The sequence below is a fragment of the Chinchilla lanigera genome, unplaced genomic scaffold, assembly GCF_000276665.1.
Source record: "Chinchilla lanigera isolate Chin_1 unplaced genomic scaffold, ChiLan1.0 scaffold00052, whole genome shotgun sequence".
NCBI classification, from domain to species: Eukaryota; Metazoa; Chordata; class Mammalia; order Rodentia; family Chinchillidae; genus Chinchilla; species Chinchilla lanigera.
This window is the reverse complement of record NW_004955453.1, coordinates 3,269,485-3,285,260: the sequence shown is the minus strand read 5'-3', so window position 1 is coordinate 3,285,260 and position 15,776 is coordinate 3,269,485. Positions and strand designations below refer to the sequence as shown.

General features: G+C 36.9%; 1 protein-coding gene across 1 annotated transcript in view; it reads left to right on the top strand.

Moving 5' to 3' along the window:
- The window catches only part of Gigyf2 (GRB10 interacting GYF protein 2), a gene marked incomplete at its 5' end in the record, with an annotated part of 99,949 nt that overhangs the window by 16,281 nt on the left and 67,892 nt on the right, over positions 1-15,776 (top strand). Inside the window, 3 exons of the mRNA XM_013519902.1 lie at positions 4,550-4,661; positions 9,797-9,908; positions 10,710-10,750. Coding sequence (XP_013375356.1) covers positions 4,550-4,661; positions 9,797-9,908; positions 10,710-10,750 — 265 coding nt within the window. The remainder of the gene's footprint in view (positions 1-4,549; positions 4,662-9,796; positions 9,909-10,709; positions 10,751-15,776) is intronic.

Below are 15,776 nucleotides of genomic sequence, written 5' to 3'. Positions count from 1 at the left end.
GACTAATGGAACAGATCTTATTTTTTTTCTTTATAATCGAAATGTTTATCTTAAGGTTTACATGGGGCTTAACACAAGGCTGGGGAAGTTTTCATGATAGCCACAAAAGATCATTGGGATCTATTTTTGGACCCATCACACCATTTATGCTAAAGATTGCAATTTTATGAACGTTTGCATAAAATTCTTATATGATACCTAGAAAAATTCAAGGAACAAGAATTTGAAGAGAAAAAAATCTATGATGTTCTCTTGTTATGGGTGTTCCAAAAATGGAACACTAGTCATAAAGGGATTAAATGGCATCATTGAGAATTTTGTGATACTTGGCTAGACTTTGATACTTACAAGACATAGTGGAATAAAATAGTGCTTTAGCTGGCCGAAAAATCATTACAATTTTAATGCTTGTACTTGGGATAATCACGTTACTTGTTCAGAGATTATGTAGATCATTTTAGAGTTCTGTGTACTTTTTCTTCCAGTACCTGTGGAAGGTAGAGGTAAATACATCTAATCTAAAGCAGCTTCTTTGCTGTGTGTCTTAAATTCACTAGTTACCTGACACAGATATTTAATGTTTTTCTCTTTGCCCCTTCCTTTTCTCTGTATCTGTCTAAATATGTTTTTGTAGGGTAAGATTATTGTTCAGAGATCTTCTGGTTCTTTTGATTTGATACTCTTCTTCACTATTCATCTCACTTGGAGGGTGTCATGCATGCTAGACCAGTGTTCTACCACTGAACTGTGTTCTCAGCCTGCATGTTTCTGTTTATTACCCCTATAATGTAGGTAGCTGCTGTGAGATTGCTGTATTTTATTTGATATTGCAGAACATTATTTCATTTATGCATTCTTGAATAGATACACATATAAATACACATAAAAAAACACATATAATGAAAGCAAATCTTTGACTCAACTAAACTTGGCTGCTTGTTACTCTTCCTCAGGAGTAACTGTTTATGTTTTCTTGTGCTCCCTCCAGGGGTGTTTAAGCCATCTTTCACCATCTATGTATTCTTTTAACTACTCTTCCACCGTAAATGGTAGCATCCTGTCCTGGGAGTTCCACTCTTTACTTATTTTCTCCTAAGTATCTATCAGGGATTAATAGCAAATACTTAGCCTTCTGTCTGTCCCTAGCTTTTTGTGTGTCAGATACTGTTTTAAGAACTTGACACTTAATATGAGTGCTTGTAAAAACTCATAAATAAAAATATTACCCCTATCTACATTATATAGATAAGGAAAGTGAGGTACACAAGACTTGAGTTAAGGAGCCAGCACGCAGTCCAAGGCAGTCTGGCCTCTTTTTTTTTCTTTTTTTGGTTTTTCTCCGGTACCGGGAACCGAACTCACGACCTTGCGCATGCCAGGCAGGTGCTTTTGCCACTGAGCTAAATCCCCAGCCCCCAGTCTGGCCTCTTTATGCTCCTAACTGCAACCATGCTCTGTATCCCTGTGGTTTAGGTTGACCATAAGAAATCTCAGTGTTTCTGGCTCAGAAATGGTTGACTATTAAGTATTTCATGTGATTCAACTAGGAAGTTTCTTTTTCTTTTTTTAAATAGCTGTACAGAATTCTAAACTCACAATTTTTAAATTAGCCTCTATTGGTTAATTTTTTTTCTTTCTTTCTTTCTTTCTTTTTTTTTTTTATCTTTTTGAGACAGGGTCTTGCTGGCCTTAAACTCACTTTGTAGCCCAGGTTGCTCTTGAACTTGCAACAGTCCTCCTGCTTCAGCCTCTCAAGTGCTGGGATTACAAATGTGAACCACCACATCCAGCTCTGGTCAATTTTTTTTGCACTGTATACATTTTCCCTTTTATTTTGCTTTTTTAGGTAGCTTTTTTAGCTTTATAAACTGGAAGGAAAGAAAAATGAAGTCCAGTGGTTATAAATTACTCATTTTTTATTTTTTAAAGCAGCCATTCTTTGTAGAGATGAGACAGCATGAGACAGGATCACCCGATTTTTTTTGTATGTAGTTTTTAGTATATAGTTCAGGCTAGCTTTGAACTCACTATGTAGCCCAGGCTGTCCTCGAGCTCACAGTGATATTCCTGCCTCAGTCTCCCAAGTGCTGTGATTATTGGCATATGCCACCATATCTAGCTTCTATTGCCTAGGAGATGAAAATTTCGTGTCATAGACCATGGATGTTTAAATATACTTTTGAGAAATTGCTCAATTCTAAAGAAATTATACCAGTTAGCACTTGAAACAGTAATGTGTGAGAGTGTATGAATGTATGTAGGTTTCAGCTGGGCATGGTGGTACACACTTGTAATTCCAGCCCTTGGGAGGCTGAAGCAGGAGGATTGCCATGAGTTTGACGTCAGCCTAGGCTACATAGTGAGTTCGAGCCCAGTCTGAATTACATAGTGAGACCATGTCTCTCAAAAAAAGTGTGTGTGTGTGTGTGTGTGTGTGTGTGTGTGTGTGTGTGTGTGTGTGAGAGAGAGAGAGAGAGAGAGAGAGAGAGAGAGAGTTTTTCCACACTTACGGATGTACATTGGGTTTTACCTGTAATAATTCTGTAGCTAGGTGTTCAACTATATAAGCTCCTATCATATAGTTAGCTGTGACTTCTGTTGTTTTCAGTAGTACAGTAGTACAGTATATATTACAGTATATATTAATCTAGAGTTGGGGATATCATAGTATTAATTACAGTAATGCCTAGCAGCATTATTCAGTATTGTACTGCTCTCTGCCAAAGGTAAGTGAATGTGTATACTTCAACCAGTTTACTTTTTAAGTTAGGTGTTTTCTCTAATTTTCAGTTATCAGTTACATCTTATGATTAAAAAAAAAAGATTTTTAGTTTTGAAATTGCTTGATGGTGGAGCTGGGGATTTAGCTCAGCAGCACCACGCCGGCCTGGCAAGCGCAAGGTCGTGAATTTGATTCCCAGTACCAGAAAAAAAATGAAAAAAAAAAAAGAAATTACTTGATGGTATGATTATATAGAACTCAGAATTATTTTATTTACCTTGATAGTTTCTAAAATTTACATGAACAAATTGTATTAAATAAAATCATTAAAATAAGCAGTGAGACGGGACTGGGGATTTAGCTCAGCGGCACAGCGCCTGCCTGACAAGTGCAAGGTCATGAGTTCGATTCCCGGTACCGGAAAAAACCAAAAATAAATAAATAAATAAAACCAAACAAACAAATAAAATAAGCAAGGAGAAGATGACCTACATAAAAAAATCAATGAAAATAAAAGTTTTAAATCAATTACATGTTCTTCAAAAGAGAAGGCATAGATACATAATTTACTTGATTTGAAATCAAAGCAGAAAATCAGTGGAAACCGCATAAGACTGAAACATGAGTTGAAATAAGGGATTCTTACTCCAACTCCCTTCTTCCTCCCCGGAGAGAAGGACCTTGGCTCCAGCAGAACTCAAGGTTCATCTTCCTCATTATACCACACTTGTGTACTTCTAGCACTTGACTGCTGGTTCCAAAAGTAGAGAGATTCAAGTAAGGATCTGTTACAATATTTTCTTAATACTCTCTTACAAAATTAAAACCCTCTTTCATAATTTTCTATCAAATGCCCAGGATTTTTACTTTTTATTGATATTTCTGTGACTTTTATACTTCTTGCTTTATCTTTTCCTGAGCTCGGTTTATTCCATTTATCTAGAAGTGTCATTAGGCATGTTTTTACATCCTGGCCTCCCTTATTCATGTGTGGATGCCCACCCACGACTCTTTCATTGTGCCAGGTGTAAGTTAGTGACTGAATGTTTGGTATTAAAAAAAAAAAAAAAACAACTCCTTTCTTACTCATTTATCCTTCAGGCGGTTGATTTTTTTTTTGTTGTTGTTGTTGTTTTTTTTGTTGTACTGGGAATACAACTCAGGAGCTCGAGCTTGCCAGGCGGGAGCTAATCATTTCTTTTTCTTTCTTTTCTTTTTTTTTTTTGGTACTGGGAATCGAACTCAGGATCTTGCACTTGCCAGGCAAGCGCTTGTGCTGCTAGCTATATCGCCAGCCTGGGCAGGAGCTAAAGCCCCAGCACTCGATGGTTGATCTTACGTAGATTTTCATTTGCCCTTTCCTCTTTCACCCCTGATTTCTGTCATTGTGTCAGATAGGACATGGAGATGGTAATTCACATTGCTGAAGAAAATGAGTCAAAATTTTTTTTATTGTGTTACTCTTAGAACAGACCATGATTCTCTTGCATTTTTATCTTTAGAAAGGTTGCTCTGTTGCCTCTTCACCTTGTCTGCTTTTATGTACATATAGCATTTAGTTTATTTGCTTATGTACTATTTCCTAGTGACCTAGCATTGTGTAATGCACTGGTTATCAGTTTTGTTGATCTGAAATGTTAATTTGAAATTGTTATGTGAAGCCAGGGTTAAGATTATCTCTCTGTGCCATTTAGTTACAGTTTCCCATTGCCCGTAGTGTAGTGATTAGATGCCATTTTATGGCTTCAGTGGGAGATGGGGAGAAGTAACTTGCAGTTTTATGTTTTATCCATTTTTTCTTTGTTTTCTTTTTTTATTTTTTGGCAGAGAAACTTTTCCATGTCTGTAAATAGTGCTGCTGTCCTGCGATTGACAGGACGAGGAGGAGGAGGAACAGTGGTGGGGGCTCCTAGAGGTCGAAGTTCTTCAAGAGGGCGAGGTGAGCTTCCATGGGAAAAGAGGAATGACAGGCGGAGAAGGAAATCACTTGTTACGTATTTTAATGTCTGATTTTAAAAGAAACTGCTCTTTGATGTTAATTGCATACTAAATGTCCTATATTTATTTTCTGCATCATTTGTCAAGGTATCTGTTGCTCAACTCCTGCTTTGGAGCAGAGGAGTCAAATTCTAGCTGTATCCATTTGAGCATGAGGGAGTCTAGACATTTCTGGTTAACTTCTGTAAGTTCTTGCTACACCTGTTCTTCATCCACAGGGAGCCTTCTACTTTGGGAGCCAGGTGTCCTGACAGGTCTTGACTGTTGGAGTAGCACCGATGTCCCTGTGGGTCTCCACAATAGAGTTTCTGTACAAGGCTCTCATCGGTATGGAGTGCAAGGAGTTACTTCAACCATAGAGGGACTTCAGCAAAAACTGTTTTATCAATCCTAGGAACTTGTGGGGGATTTTAACAAAGTATGATTAGGTACCATTCATATACATATGCCTAAGCAGATTTCTCTCTTACTTGCCCCCCCAAAGCACTGGGCATATATATTATTATTTATAGTTTTATAGATTTATGTCTAAGAAAAATAATTCTCTGCTCTTACTTGGTTCTTTGATATGTGCTCCCTATTTGGGATTCATTGATTTTTCTGCTAACTAAGGACATTCTTGATGTTTACTGTATAAATATTTCCTTGAGCATTTAACCTTGGTTAAATCACAGTAGTAGCTCAAACATACCTTGTAATTTTTCCGAGAGATGTTCTACAAGTGAAAGAATCGGGGTCAGCAGTGGCAAAGGCCATTGTCTTCACATCTCATGTCACCAGATTGGCACAATAAGAGTGTTGGGTGTCTAAAATTCCTTTTTCAGTGTTACGATTATGCCTTTGATACAGTCTTTATAGAAAACATGTTCAAATAGATCTCTGGCAATAGTGGGAATCCAGCTGTGAATAATGAGAGTGGGGCTCACACTTTACTTTTCTAGGTGCTGTTACTTACCATAGCTGTTTTTTCTTCTGCATTTATTTATCCATCCCATAGAACAGTGGTTTTAATCTGAGGTGTTGGCGGACTCATCTGTAAAACTTACTAGAAGTGCTGCTTACCACAGAATTGGCTTGTCTGTGAGTTAAAAGCCCCACAGGCAGGTCAAATTTCCATACCAGGTTAGATTGTGGTGGTGCAGAATTTTGTCCAAGATGTGTGCATCTTGGTGGTGAGATAGTGTTTTGGAGATGGGACTAGCCACTTTTGGCTCTGGTTTCTACATGGTCATTTCCCGTGTTTCCCTCTGTGGGATGGCAGTGAGGAGAGTTGCACTCACATAAGTGCCCCCAGTGCTGCTTTAGGGCAAGTCAGAGAAATCTGCTTAGGCTGCAAGTGTGGAGCACAATGACTGTGTGCTGCAGATACCAGCCAGTCTGCAGGCCCTCGAAGCCCTCACATGTGTAACAGCAAGTGACTGTGATGAGTGCTCCTGCTTTCTCCTTCCACACAAGAGTAGATTCAGAGCTTTGACGGGGCATGTATAAAACACAGTGTGACACATGAGAAGTAGTGACTTAATTAGGATGCTAATGTGAATGAAAGGCCCGAAACTAGTCAAATGAACGCACTTGATTTGGGAAAAATACTTGTAACACAATTGTCAGAACCACCTGTGGTTCTTTTTAATGGTCACTGTAGCTCAAAACAAGGTTACAGTTACAATCTGGTTTTATGTTTTTTATTTATTAATTTTAACTTGGGTAAGTAACAGTTATTACGGCTTTTCTTTGAATGGGCAGAGCTAACATGAGGTAATTACCCTGTTCCCAACTTGAGGACACTTTAAAAAGATTTTTTGTGGTACCAGGTACTGGCCTCAAAAAGCGCTGAGCTATATCCTTATCCTTTTTAAATTTTTTATTTTGAGACAGGGTCATATTAAGTTGCTCAGGCTCGCCTTGAACTTGGAATTCTCCTGCCTCAGCCTCTGAAATGGCTGGGATTACAGGCGTGTGTCACCATGCCTCATTTCGACTTGAGGAAATTTTGATGTGAAAATTGATTGACTTCAAGGCTTCTAAATATCATGAACTAGTAAAATTTAAACAAACAGTATAGTAGAATATAAACATTGGTATCTTTGTATTTTATGTGTTTTTAAAATAATATTTCAGCAAGTGAAGGTACACACAAGGAATAGAAATTTTTAAAAGCCTAGGGTTTGAAATAACTTGTGGTTTAGAGTGTTGAAGAATTAAGGTATTAAAGGCATTTCTTAGCAGCCGTTGAAAAAATAAAGCCAATCCACACAACCATCAATCACAACTGTCTTCAGCATTATTAAAAGAAAGTATATTTTAATCCCTAAAAGAATAGGGTAAAATCTCAGACAGTAGGACAGTCCTTTAAATTTTACTTTATGAATAGTATTTGCTTATTCTTATATAGAAATAGGTGATTGAAATTTGACAAATGGGAATGCTGTAGAATCTGATGCGTTTCATGTGCCCTATTAATAAAGGCTTCAGACTCATAAATGGGACCAGTGTTAGGACTGGTCAAAACTAGCAGAAAATAGTTTGTGTTTTCCTTGTTTTTCTGGTAATCTAAAGGCTATTTTTTGTATCCATGTGTTTCTAGAATAAATGTTTCTCAAGGTAATATGTTCGTGCAATGGCTTTCCTGAAAAAATAGCGCTTTAAAGGAAGAGGAAACTGTTTCCACATCCTAAAATCATGATTGCAAAGAAACACCTTACTATTACATTATAGCTTCATTGTTTTAAATTGCCCTTTTTTTTTTTGTCTTTTTGAGACAGGGTCTCACTGTGTAGTTCAGGCCGGGCTTGAGCTCACTTTGTAGCCCAGGCTGGTCTTGAATTTGCAATGATCCTCCTCCTGTCTGAGCCTCACGAGTGCTGGGATTACTGGCATACATTATAGTTTAGATTACATTGTTTTAGGGTATTAAATTACAAGTGTACATCTCCTCAAGAAGAGAAGCAGTTCAGCTGTGTGTTGACATTCTGTTGTGTCAAAGTGAAACTAGTACAACTGGAAGGTAACCTTAAGATTATTAGGATCAACTGTGGTTTTCGTTTTTTAAAGATGAATAAATAGATAACAAAATATGTACATTGTTCTTAAGATTACCCACATATAATTATATGCATTAATTTAGCATTTTACAACGTGATCATGTGAGAGTTGCAGCTATATTGAGTCAGTTCATGAGTATAATGAAGTAGAAGTACTGCATGGATTGGATATTTGAAGTGAGTAACTCATTTCTATTTGGCTTTGGAATGCATTCATGCTTTTGCTCAAGATTTATCATTTTGGAGCTCAGGATGTGGCTCAGTGGTAGAGCACTTGCTTAGTAGTCTGAGGCCCTGAGTTCCATCTCTAGGACTGCAAAAAATAAAACCAAATGCATCGTTTTGGTGGATCATTTTACATTGTGGAAGACAGATCGAGCTAGGGATGATGGCTAGAATATATTCTCAGACTCTACCGCTCCTCTAGTTTTCTCACCCACGTGTTAGCTAAAAACTGTGTGCATTAGTTGGGAAAACTACACATAAGATAAAAAACTGACAGTACATATTACCATTTCCCTCCAGATCAGCCATTGGATATACATATCCTTCCTGACTGTAACTGTTTAGTAATGGCATTTATCGAAATAGAATAATTTTTGTATGCATTATTACATAGTATGCTTTTGTCATTCAGTAGCATAATACAGATTTCTGTTAATGTCAGTGCTTTTTTATTTTTTTTGGCTTCAGAATATATTATATTTTAGCAGAATTTAGCCATTTTATTAAGTTATTTCTAGTTTTTACACATTGTGGTGAAAATATACACAGATACAGTCATGCATTATTTAGCTAATGATATACATCTGGCGGAATGTATCATTAAATGATTTTGATTTCATTGGGTAAACATCATAGTATGCTTAAACCTAGATGGTATAAGTCAGGATTTGGCCTATTGGCCCAAGGAAGAGACAGGAAACATAAGATTTTGGAATATAGAAACAGTTGTGTTATCACTGTCAAGCATTGTATACTGTACCCTGTTGTAAATGCTACATGTTCATACATCTGGCAGGAGGTTTATTTACATCATCATCACCACAAACACCTGAGTTATAACTTCATTGTAACATTGTGATGGTATGGTGTCTGAGTGACAGGAAGTTTCTGCTCCGTTACAATCTGATGTGACAACCCTCATATGAGCAGACCATCATTGACCAGAATGTTACATGGTGTGTGACTGTATTTGCATGTGTACAGTATTTCTGTTAGCATAAATTCTAAGTAGAATTATTGAATCAGATGTTGACAGATTTAACCAAATTGATTTCACTAAGGCCAGTTTATATTTGGACCACCAGTGCCTCTCTATCCTTATATCAGTGTACTCTTACCAGCTCTGTGTTTTTCAGTCCTGATACTTTTCTTACCTCAGGATGATTTTTTTTTTTTCTTTTTTTGGTCTTTTTGAGACAGAATTTCAATGTGCAGTTCAGGCTGATATAGCACTCACTTTGTAGCCCAGGCTGGCCTCAAACTTGCAGCGATCTTCCTGCCTCAGCCTCCCAAGTGCTGGGATTACAGGCATGCACCACCATGCCTGGCTGAAGTTTTTATTAAGAAGCTCCTGCCCTTTTTTTTTCTTTGTGGACTAGGGATTGGACCCAACATCATCTGCTATGCAACTGTTCTGTCACTGAGCTACGTCCCCAGCCCTTTCTTGTTTAAAGATAGGGTCTTTCCCAATCTGGACCCAAACTAGGAATCTTCCTACCTTGGCCTCTTGAGTAGCTGGGGTTACAGATGTGTTTCATGGCACCTGGCTTAAAGAGCTTAAAGTTGAAATTGTTTTTGTTCACAATTGAGGCTCCTTTGTTAGTTTAACTTTTTGCTTTGAACCTTCTGAGGTCCAACCAGTTCATCGTCATTATTCTCACAGGTAAAGAGTCCATCAGGCTTTGTTAAATATTTAAATGTAGACATCCTACTATGTATAGGGACAGAATTTTAGAGATCAATCTTTGGTGTTCATACTGTGCTGGATGTTGACTTCTGACTATCATTTTTTCTGTCTTCTTATTTTCAGGCAGAGGTAGAGGTGAATGTGGTTTTTACCAAAGAAGTTTCGATGAAGTAGAGGGTGTGTTTGGTCGAGGAGGTGGCAGGGAAATGCATAGATCACAGAGCTGGGAGGAAAGGTAATTAAAGGATCCAAGTCTTGCTGTGAGATTTCTTGTTATATAAAGCTTGCTTATTTTCTGCCTTCTGCAGAGAAATCTCTGTAGATAGTTCTAGGGGTTTCATTCTTTAAAAATGTTGTTACATTGAATATCAACTTGTATGTTAGAAATTTTTAAATAGTCTTTCTGTAAAGGGAGCAGCCTTCTAGAAACAAAAGTGAATTTATTAGTGCCAGCATAAATATCTAATTTGGTTTGCTCTTTTATTAGCATTGTCATTTTGTCTGTTGGTATTAGTAAAAGGATATTCTGTCTGTATTGCTTGGAATTTTACATGAATACTGTCACGATAAATGATGGCAGTTGCAAATTGATGGATGGATGTACAGTGATATTACTGTGATGATTTGTATAAAATACTTGGAAACAAATCAAAGAAGTTGATACTACCCTTATGTAATGGTATATCCACACAGTAAAACACTGTACAGCAGGAAGGTTAAGGATGATTTTGAAAATATTTAATGATGTGGGAAAACATATTCTCAAAGCATTATGTAAAACTATATCATGTATCTAAGTAAAGTATATATTACAAATCAGTGGAAGCTAGTTTGGTAATTGAGGTGGAGAAATTTTTGTTTTCATCTTTGTGCTCTTTTTAATTTCCCAAATATTAGGCAATAATCATGCAATATCCATGTTTTATAACTTGAAAATATATAGAATTGCTATAAAATACAGGAGAGTCAGTGTCATGGATAGGAAATTTATGTATACACTTGAGCTTTGTTTAAAATTTATTTTATCTCTTTTTAGGGGTGACAGACGGTTTGAAAAACCAGGGCGAAAAGACGTAGGTAAGGTTCTTACTGTTGAAATATTTCCTGTACCTCCATGGTACTGGTGCTTAACAGTTGGTTCACACATAAAGAGAAAGAGTAAAAAATGACTCAGTGACCTGCACCTCTCCAGTAGATGGGGTTGTAGCCTTGCTTGCATTTGGAATTTTTGGTTATTTAAGGTCTCCATTGCGTGATAGGATTTACTTAACTACAAATGGTCTTACTTTAATAACTTTGATTTTCTCCCTCTTTATATAAACCATAGTTTTTCTTGTTTTTAGATGAGACTAGTCAGATAAATTAAGGTACCCACCAAAGAAGATAAAGGAATAGGATTTCCGCAATAAAAGAAGAGGATTTCAGTGTTTATGATGAATTTATCATAATTTATAGAAAAGCATTTATAACATGGGCTTTCTGACTGATTAGGGCTACTGCCTTGTAAACTACCAGTAGGTAACAGTATCTGAGAGAAAAAGGAATTTTATAGTACCATTCCAGTTATGAAATAACCACGGTTTCCAGATTCCTACAAGTAACAGAAAAGTTCCAGAACTGTGATTTTATCTGATAGGGGAAACATTTCTCATAAACATGTTAAATATATAAATATCATTTACAGACTGATTTGCAAATTGTCTTGAAAGACTGAATATAGTAGTTATTTTTTAATCAATTGTGTTTCACTGTTTCCATATCAAACTCATTTAAACATGTCAGTGATTTAGTGTCCTCATTTGTTAGCATGGCTTTAACTTTTGGATGGTGATGAAAAGACATGAAATGCGTGCAGCATGAAGAAATTTCATTCAGAATGGGTACAGTATTGTCACTTTTACCAAAATTATGGACTGTTGCATGTGTGTCTTTTTTTTTGGCCTTTTTTGAAACCGGGTCTTGCTGTGCAGTTCAGGCTGACTTTGAACTCACTATGTAGCTCAGGCTGGCCTCAGATTTGAGGTGATTCCCCTACCTCAGCCTCCTGAGTGCTGGGACCACGTGGGAGCACCACCACACCTAGTTTCAAACCTTTAAGTGTTCAGAGGTATACCTGTGGAAGAGGACAGTATGGATTTGGGATTAGAATTAAGGTGAAACAAGAGACCAGATCTAATTAAATGGAAGTTTAATAGCAGAAAATGTGGCCATCTATAACCCTAAAATACAGAATTTAGATATGAAGCTATGCCTTCATAGCTGAGGGCAGTATTTTCTAGATCTAAGTTATTCCCAATAGTCAGATGTTGGAGAGGCCTATTACTATATCTTCTGTTTTGCCACATGACAGCCTAAGCATTGTGTTTGTTTCAGGGGCCACATCTTGAAAAGGCTGGCATGTTGGAGCAATTGGCAGGGCATTTGAAATCATGGCATGGGGCCTATGTAGAGGAAATGGGTGGACTGGAGAGGAGTCAGGACTGAGGGCCTGATGGTACAAGAAGAAGAGTTTCTGGGGTTGCTACCTGCAAATGCTTGCATAGCGATCTCATGAGAGGGGAATTAGACGTGGCCCCAGAGCAGAAGGGGGCTGTGGAAGACTCAAGAAGCCAGGTATTTACACATTCTTGAAAAGTTTAGAGTTTGTCTGAAAATGACTTGAGTTGCCTTGGCAAAGTAGTGAATTCCCTGGATGAGAATAGCTTAATTTTTTTTCTTTTTTTAACTCGGACGCATAATCATATTTTGGTGGTGGGAACAAATGATCATCGTTTGTGGTTTTCATATAAATCCAATTAATTTTCCTAGCCACCCTCTGTTAAAAGTAAAGGTGGTTTTTTGTTGTTTATTTTGGTATTTTTTGGAGACAGGGTCTCACTTTGCAGCTCAGGCTGGCCTTGAGCTGACTTAGTAGACCAGGCTGGCCTTAAACTTGGATCAGTCCTCCTGCCTCAGCCTCCTGAGTGCTGGGATTACAGGCATGCACCACTATACCTGGCTTTCCCCACGTATATCTTTGAAAAGATGAATAGCATGAAACTAAATTTATATAAAGTGGAAGAATTAGGAGGTTAGTAGGTTCAATGTTAATAGTTAACTGCTAATATGTATTAGTATGCTAATAGGTACACTAAAATATGGCAAACCCCCCCCCCCCACTGTAATATAGTGGTTTTTATTGAATGGTTTTTATGAGATCCTCACTTCAGGTTAATTATACTAAGAATTCTGATCTTTTTGTAAATCTATTACTGTGGAAAGTAGTACAGATTTTTAAATTGCCCATAATTAATCTTTTTTTTTTTTTTTTTTAATTTTTTGAGGCAGGGTCTCATTATGCAGTTTAGGCTGACCTTGAATTCACTACATAGCCCGGGGAACTCCTGGCAGTCTCCTGCCTCAGCCTCCCAAGTGCTGGGATTATAGGCATGCACCACCACGCCTGGCTCAACCCATAATTAATCTTGATGCTCTTCAAGGGTAGCAGCACAGGCTAGTTTGTTGGGACATACTGATATTTGGTCAATTGTGAGGTGTCCTGTAACGTAAAGTAAGAAAATTCAGGTATTGAAGATTCCAGAATGTTATGTTCTTTTTAATTAGAGAGTGCTGGGGATATAGCTCAGTGGTATAAGTGGCTGCCTGGCTAGCACAAGGTCCTGAGTTCAATTTCTGGTACCAAAAAAAAAAAAAACTAGAAATAGTTCATATCATGTATTTGCGTGCTTGTGTACACATGTGGTTCTGGGAATCAAATCCTTGCCCTCATGCATTTTAGCTAAGTGCTCTGCCACTGAGCTGCATTCCCTGCCCTTGCATTTGCTTTATATGGGTGGAATCACGGACTTCCGGGTAAGAATCATCATTCCTCATAGGGGAGGATCATTTGTTGTGATCATTTTGTTACACGGTTCTGTGAGGATGAAATTAAAGGATCGTTAAAAAAAAAATGGTCCTCATGATACCAGTAGGCTCAGCCAAATGTGATATTGATTAGTTCATTTTGGTGTGAAACACTTGAAACTGATGTAGAAATTTTGGTTACAGCCTGTTTCCTGTCAGTTGATAATAATGAGCTTTTACATACATAAATCTACGCCTTTATAACTTTCAGTAACTCTTTTAGTTTGCTAGACCTGCTGTATTGTCTGTATCAGTTTCCCAGAGTGCTTTACGTTAGTTCCAGTTTGTCTTCCTGAAATCCTTGGTGGTCCTACTTAGTGAACTGCAGTCTGGGAAGGCAGAGCTGTCCCTCAGTAACTGCTCCCTTTCCATTTGTACTCCCATTTTCCAGAAAAGACAGTGGTCTCTCTGCAGAAGTAGTAATTCTTAATCTAGAAAGCAGGATTCTTGAAATAAGTGAAAGAATTATTAGCAGTGCACCCAAACTTTTTTAATTACATTTTTTAGTTGTAAAATATTTATTAAATAGCATTAATTTATTAACAGCCCCTCCCCCATTTGTTTAGGGGAAGTCACATTTGGTTTTCAGACACCACTTTATGTATGAGTAGTAAGTACGATATGAGACTCATCTGACTTGAATGAGGAATGTGAATACTCTCCAGGGAGACTTAATCCCAGGTCTCACACACTCACCTTCACTTAACTGTGGAAGCTGTGATTTGTGTAAATGATACAGTGCTCTTAGGAAAAAACATACCATGGGAATCTTTGATATTAGTTTATTTTCTTGTTAACTTATTATAGAAATAAGAATTTCTGCTATCTTTATGTGTTTACATTGTCTTGGAAAGTCTCTTGGTCTGACTACTAGTTAAGAATGAATGTCTAAGATTTTTAAACAGCAAAAGTTCACAATAATTAGGTTTCTATGTTCTTGATTGTCTCCTATTGTCAGTCTTAGACCGCTCCAATGTTCTTCTTTATTTTCTTTTCCTTTTGGTTAAAGAGTAGAAAAATGTGACTTGCTGTGACGTGCTCTTCACAATTGCTTGCCTTTACTCAGCTAGTATTTATTTCAAGAGATGATTCCTGAGTTGTCACCAGTGGGGAAGGTTAATCTTTGCCTTTTCCCTCATAAGCCTGAATAAGGGAAATTTCACAAAAGAGCAGCTACAAATTTGAAACATGATATGTTGACTTTTTTGGTTCTTGTTTTCCTTGAGGATAACTTTTTCTAATCAAAATGAAAATTATTCAAGGAAATCTCTTAAATTAAGCTTCATATAAGAGAAAATGTTCATCTTAGCATATATAAAATAAAAACTGAGGCAGAAAAAGCGTAAATTTTAAGGAGTTTTAGACTTGGAAAGAAATAATAGAGATCATCCAGTCCAACCTCCTACTGGTGAATAAACACTCATTTTGTGTTTATAGAAAAAACTATTTGATGTTGGAAACAGGAATTTCAGTTTGAAAATACTTTGTTGCCTAATTATTTTTTGCTTTATCTATGGGAGATTTTTTTTCTTAGCTGATTTATATCATACTAAACCTTTATATCTATAAAACTTAAATATTATTTGTATTTATGAGTTATTTAGAGCTGTCATGGTTTTTTGTCTTTGAGTGTGTCATAAAAAGGAAGAGAACATGCATGCTTTTTGCTGTCATGTTGCAGTGATTGTAGGGTTATATATAACTGTATTGTGTTGTTTTTCTTTGGAATTTTTGTTGTTAGCTGTTTAAAATGAAGGAGATAATACTTACCCTAGTTTTGTAGTATAAAGAATCAAAAGAATCACCTTTGCTATCTTGAAAAAAGTAACAGTTGTAAAAGGATGTTCCCTCAATATTGTGAAATTGTCTTCCACCCCTGGAGCTAAGTTTGGAACTAGACTGTTGCTTCAATTTGCAGATGAAATGAGAGATTTATGCTTGATTTTTTAAAAAGAGTTCCATGATGTTAAACTTCTGTCCACTTTACTCTTTCATTACTGGTATCATACTACATCCTTAGAAACTGACCAGCAGCATTTCTGTTTAAATATATCTGTCAAGATGATCTCAGTAGATAACCACAGATACACACTTTGTAAGGTAGAATGTTTTGTTTTCAAAATGTGTATTATTAGCTCAGCCATTTTTTTTTTTGTTTTTGTTTTTTGTTTTTGGTGGGCATGAGCATGATTGCCATGAT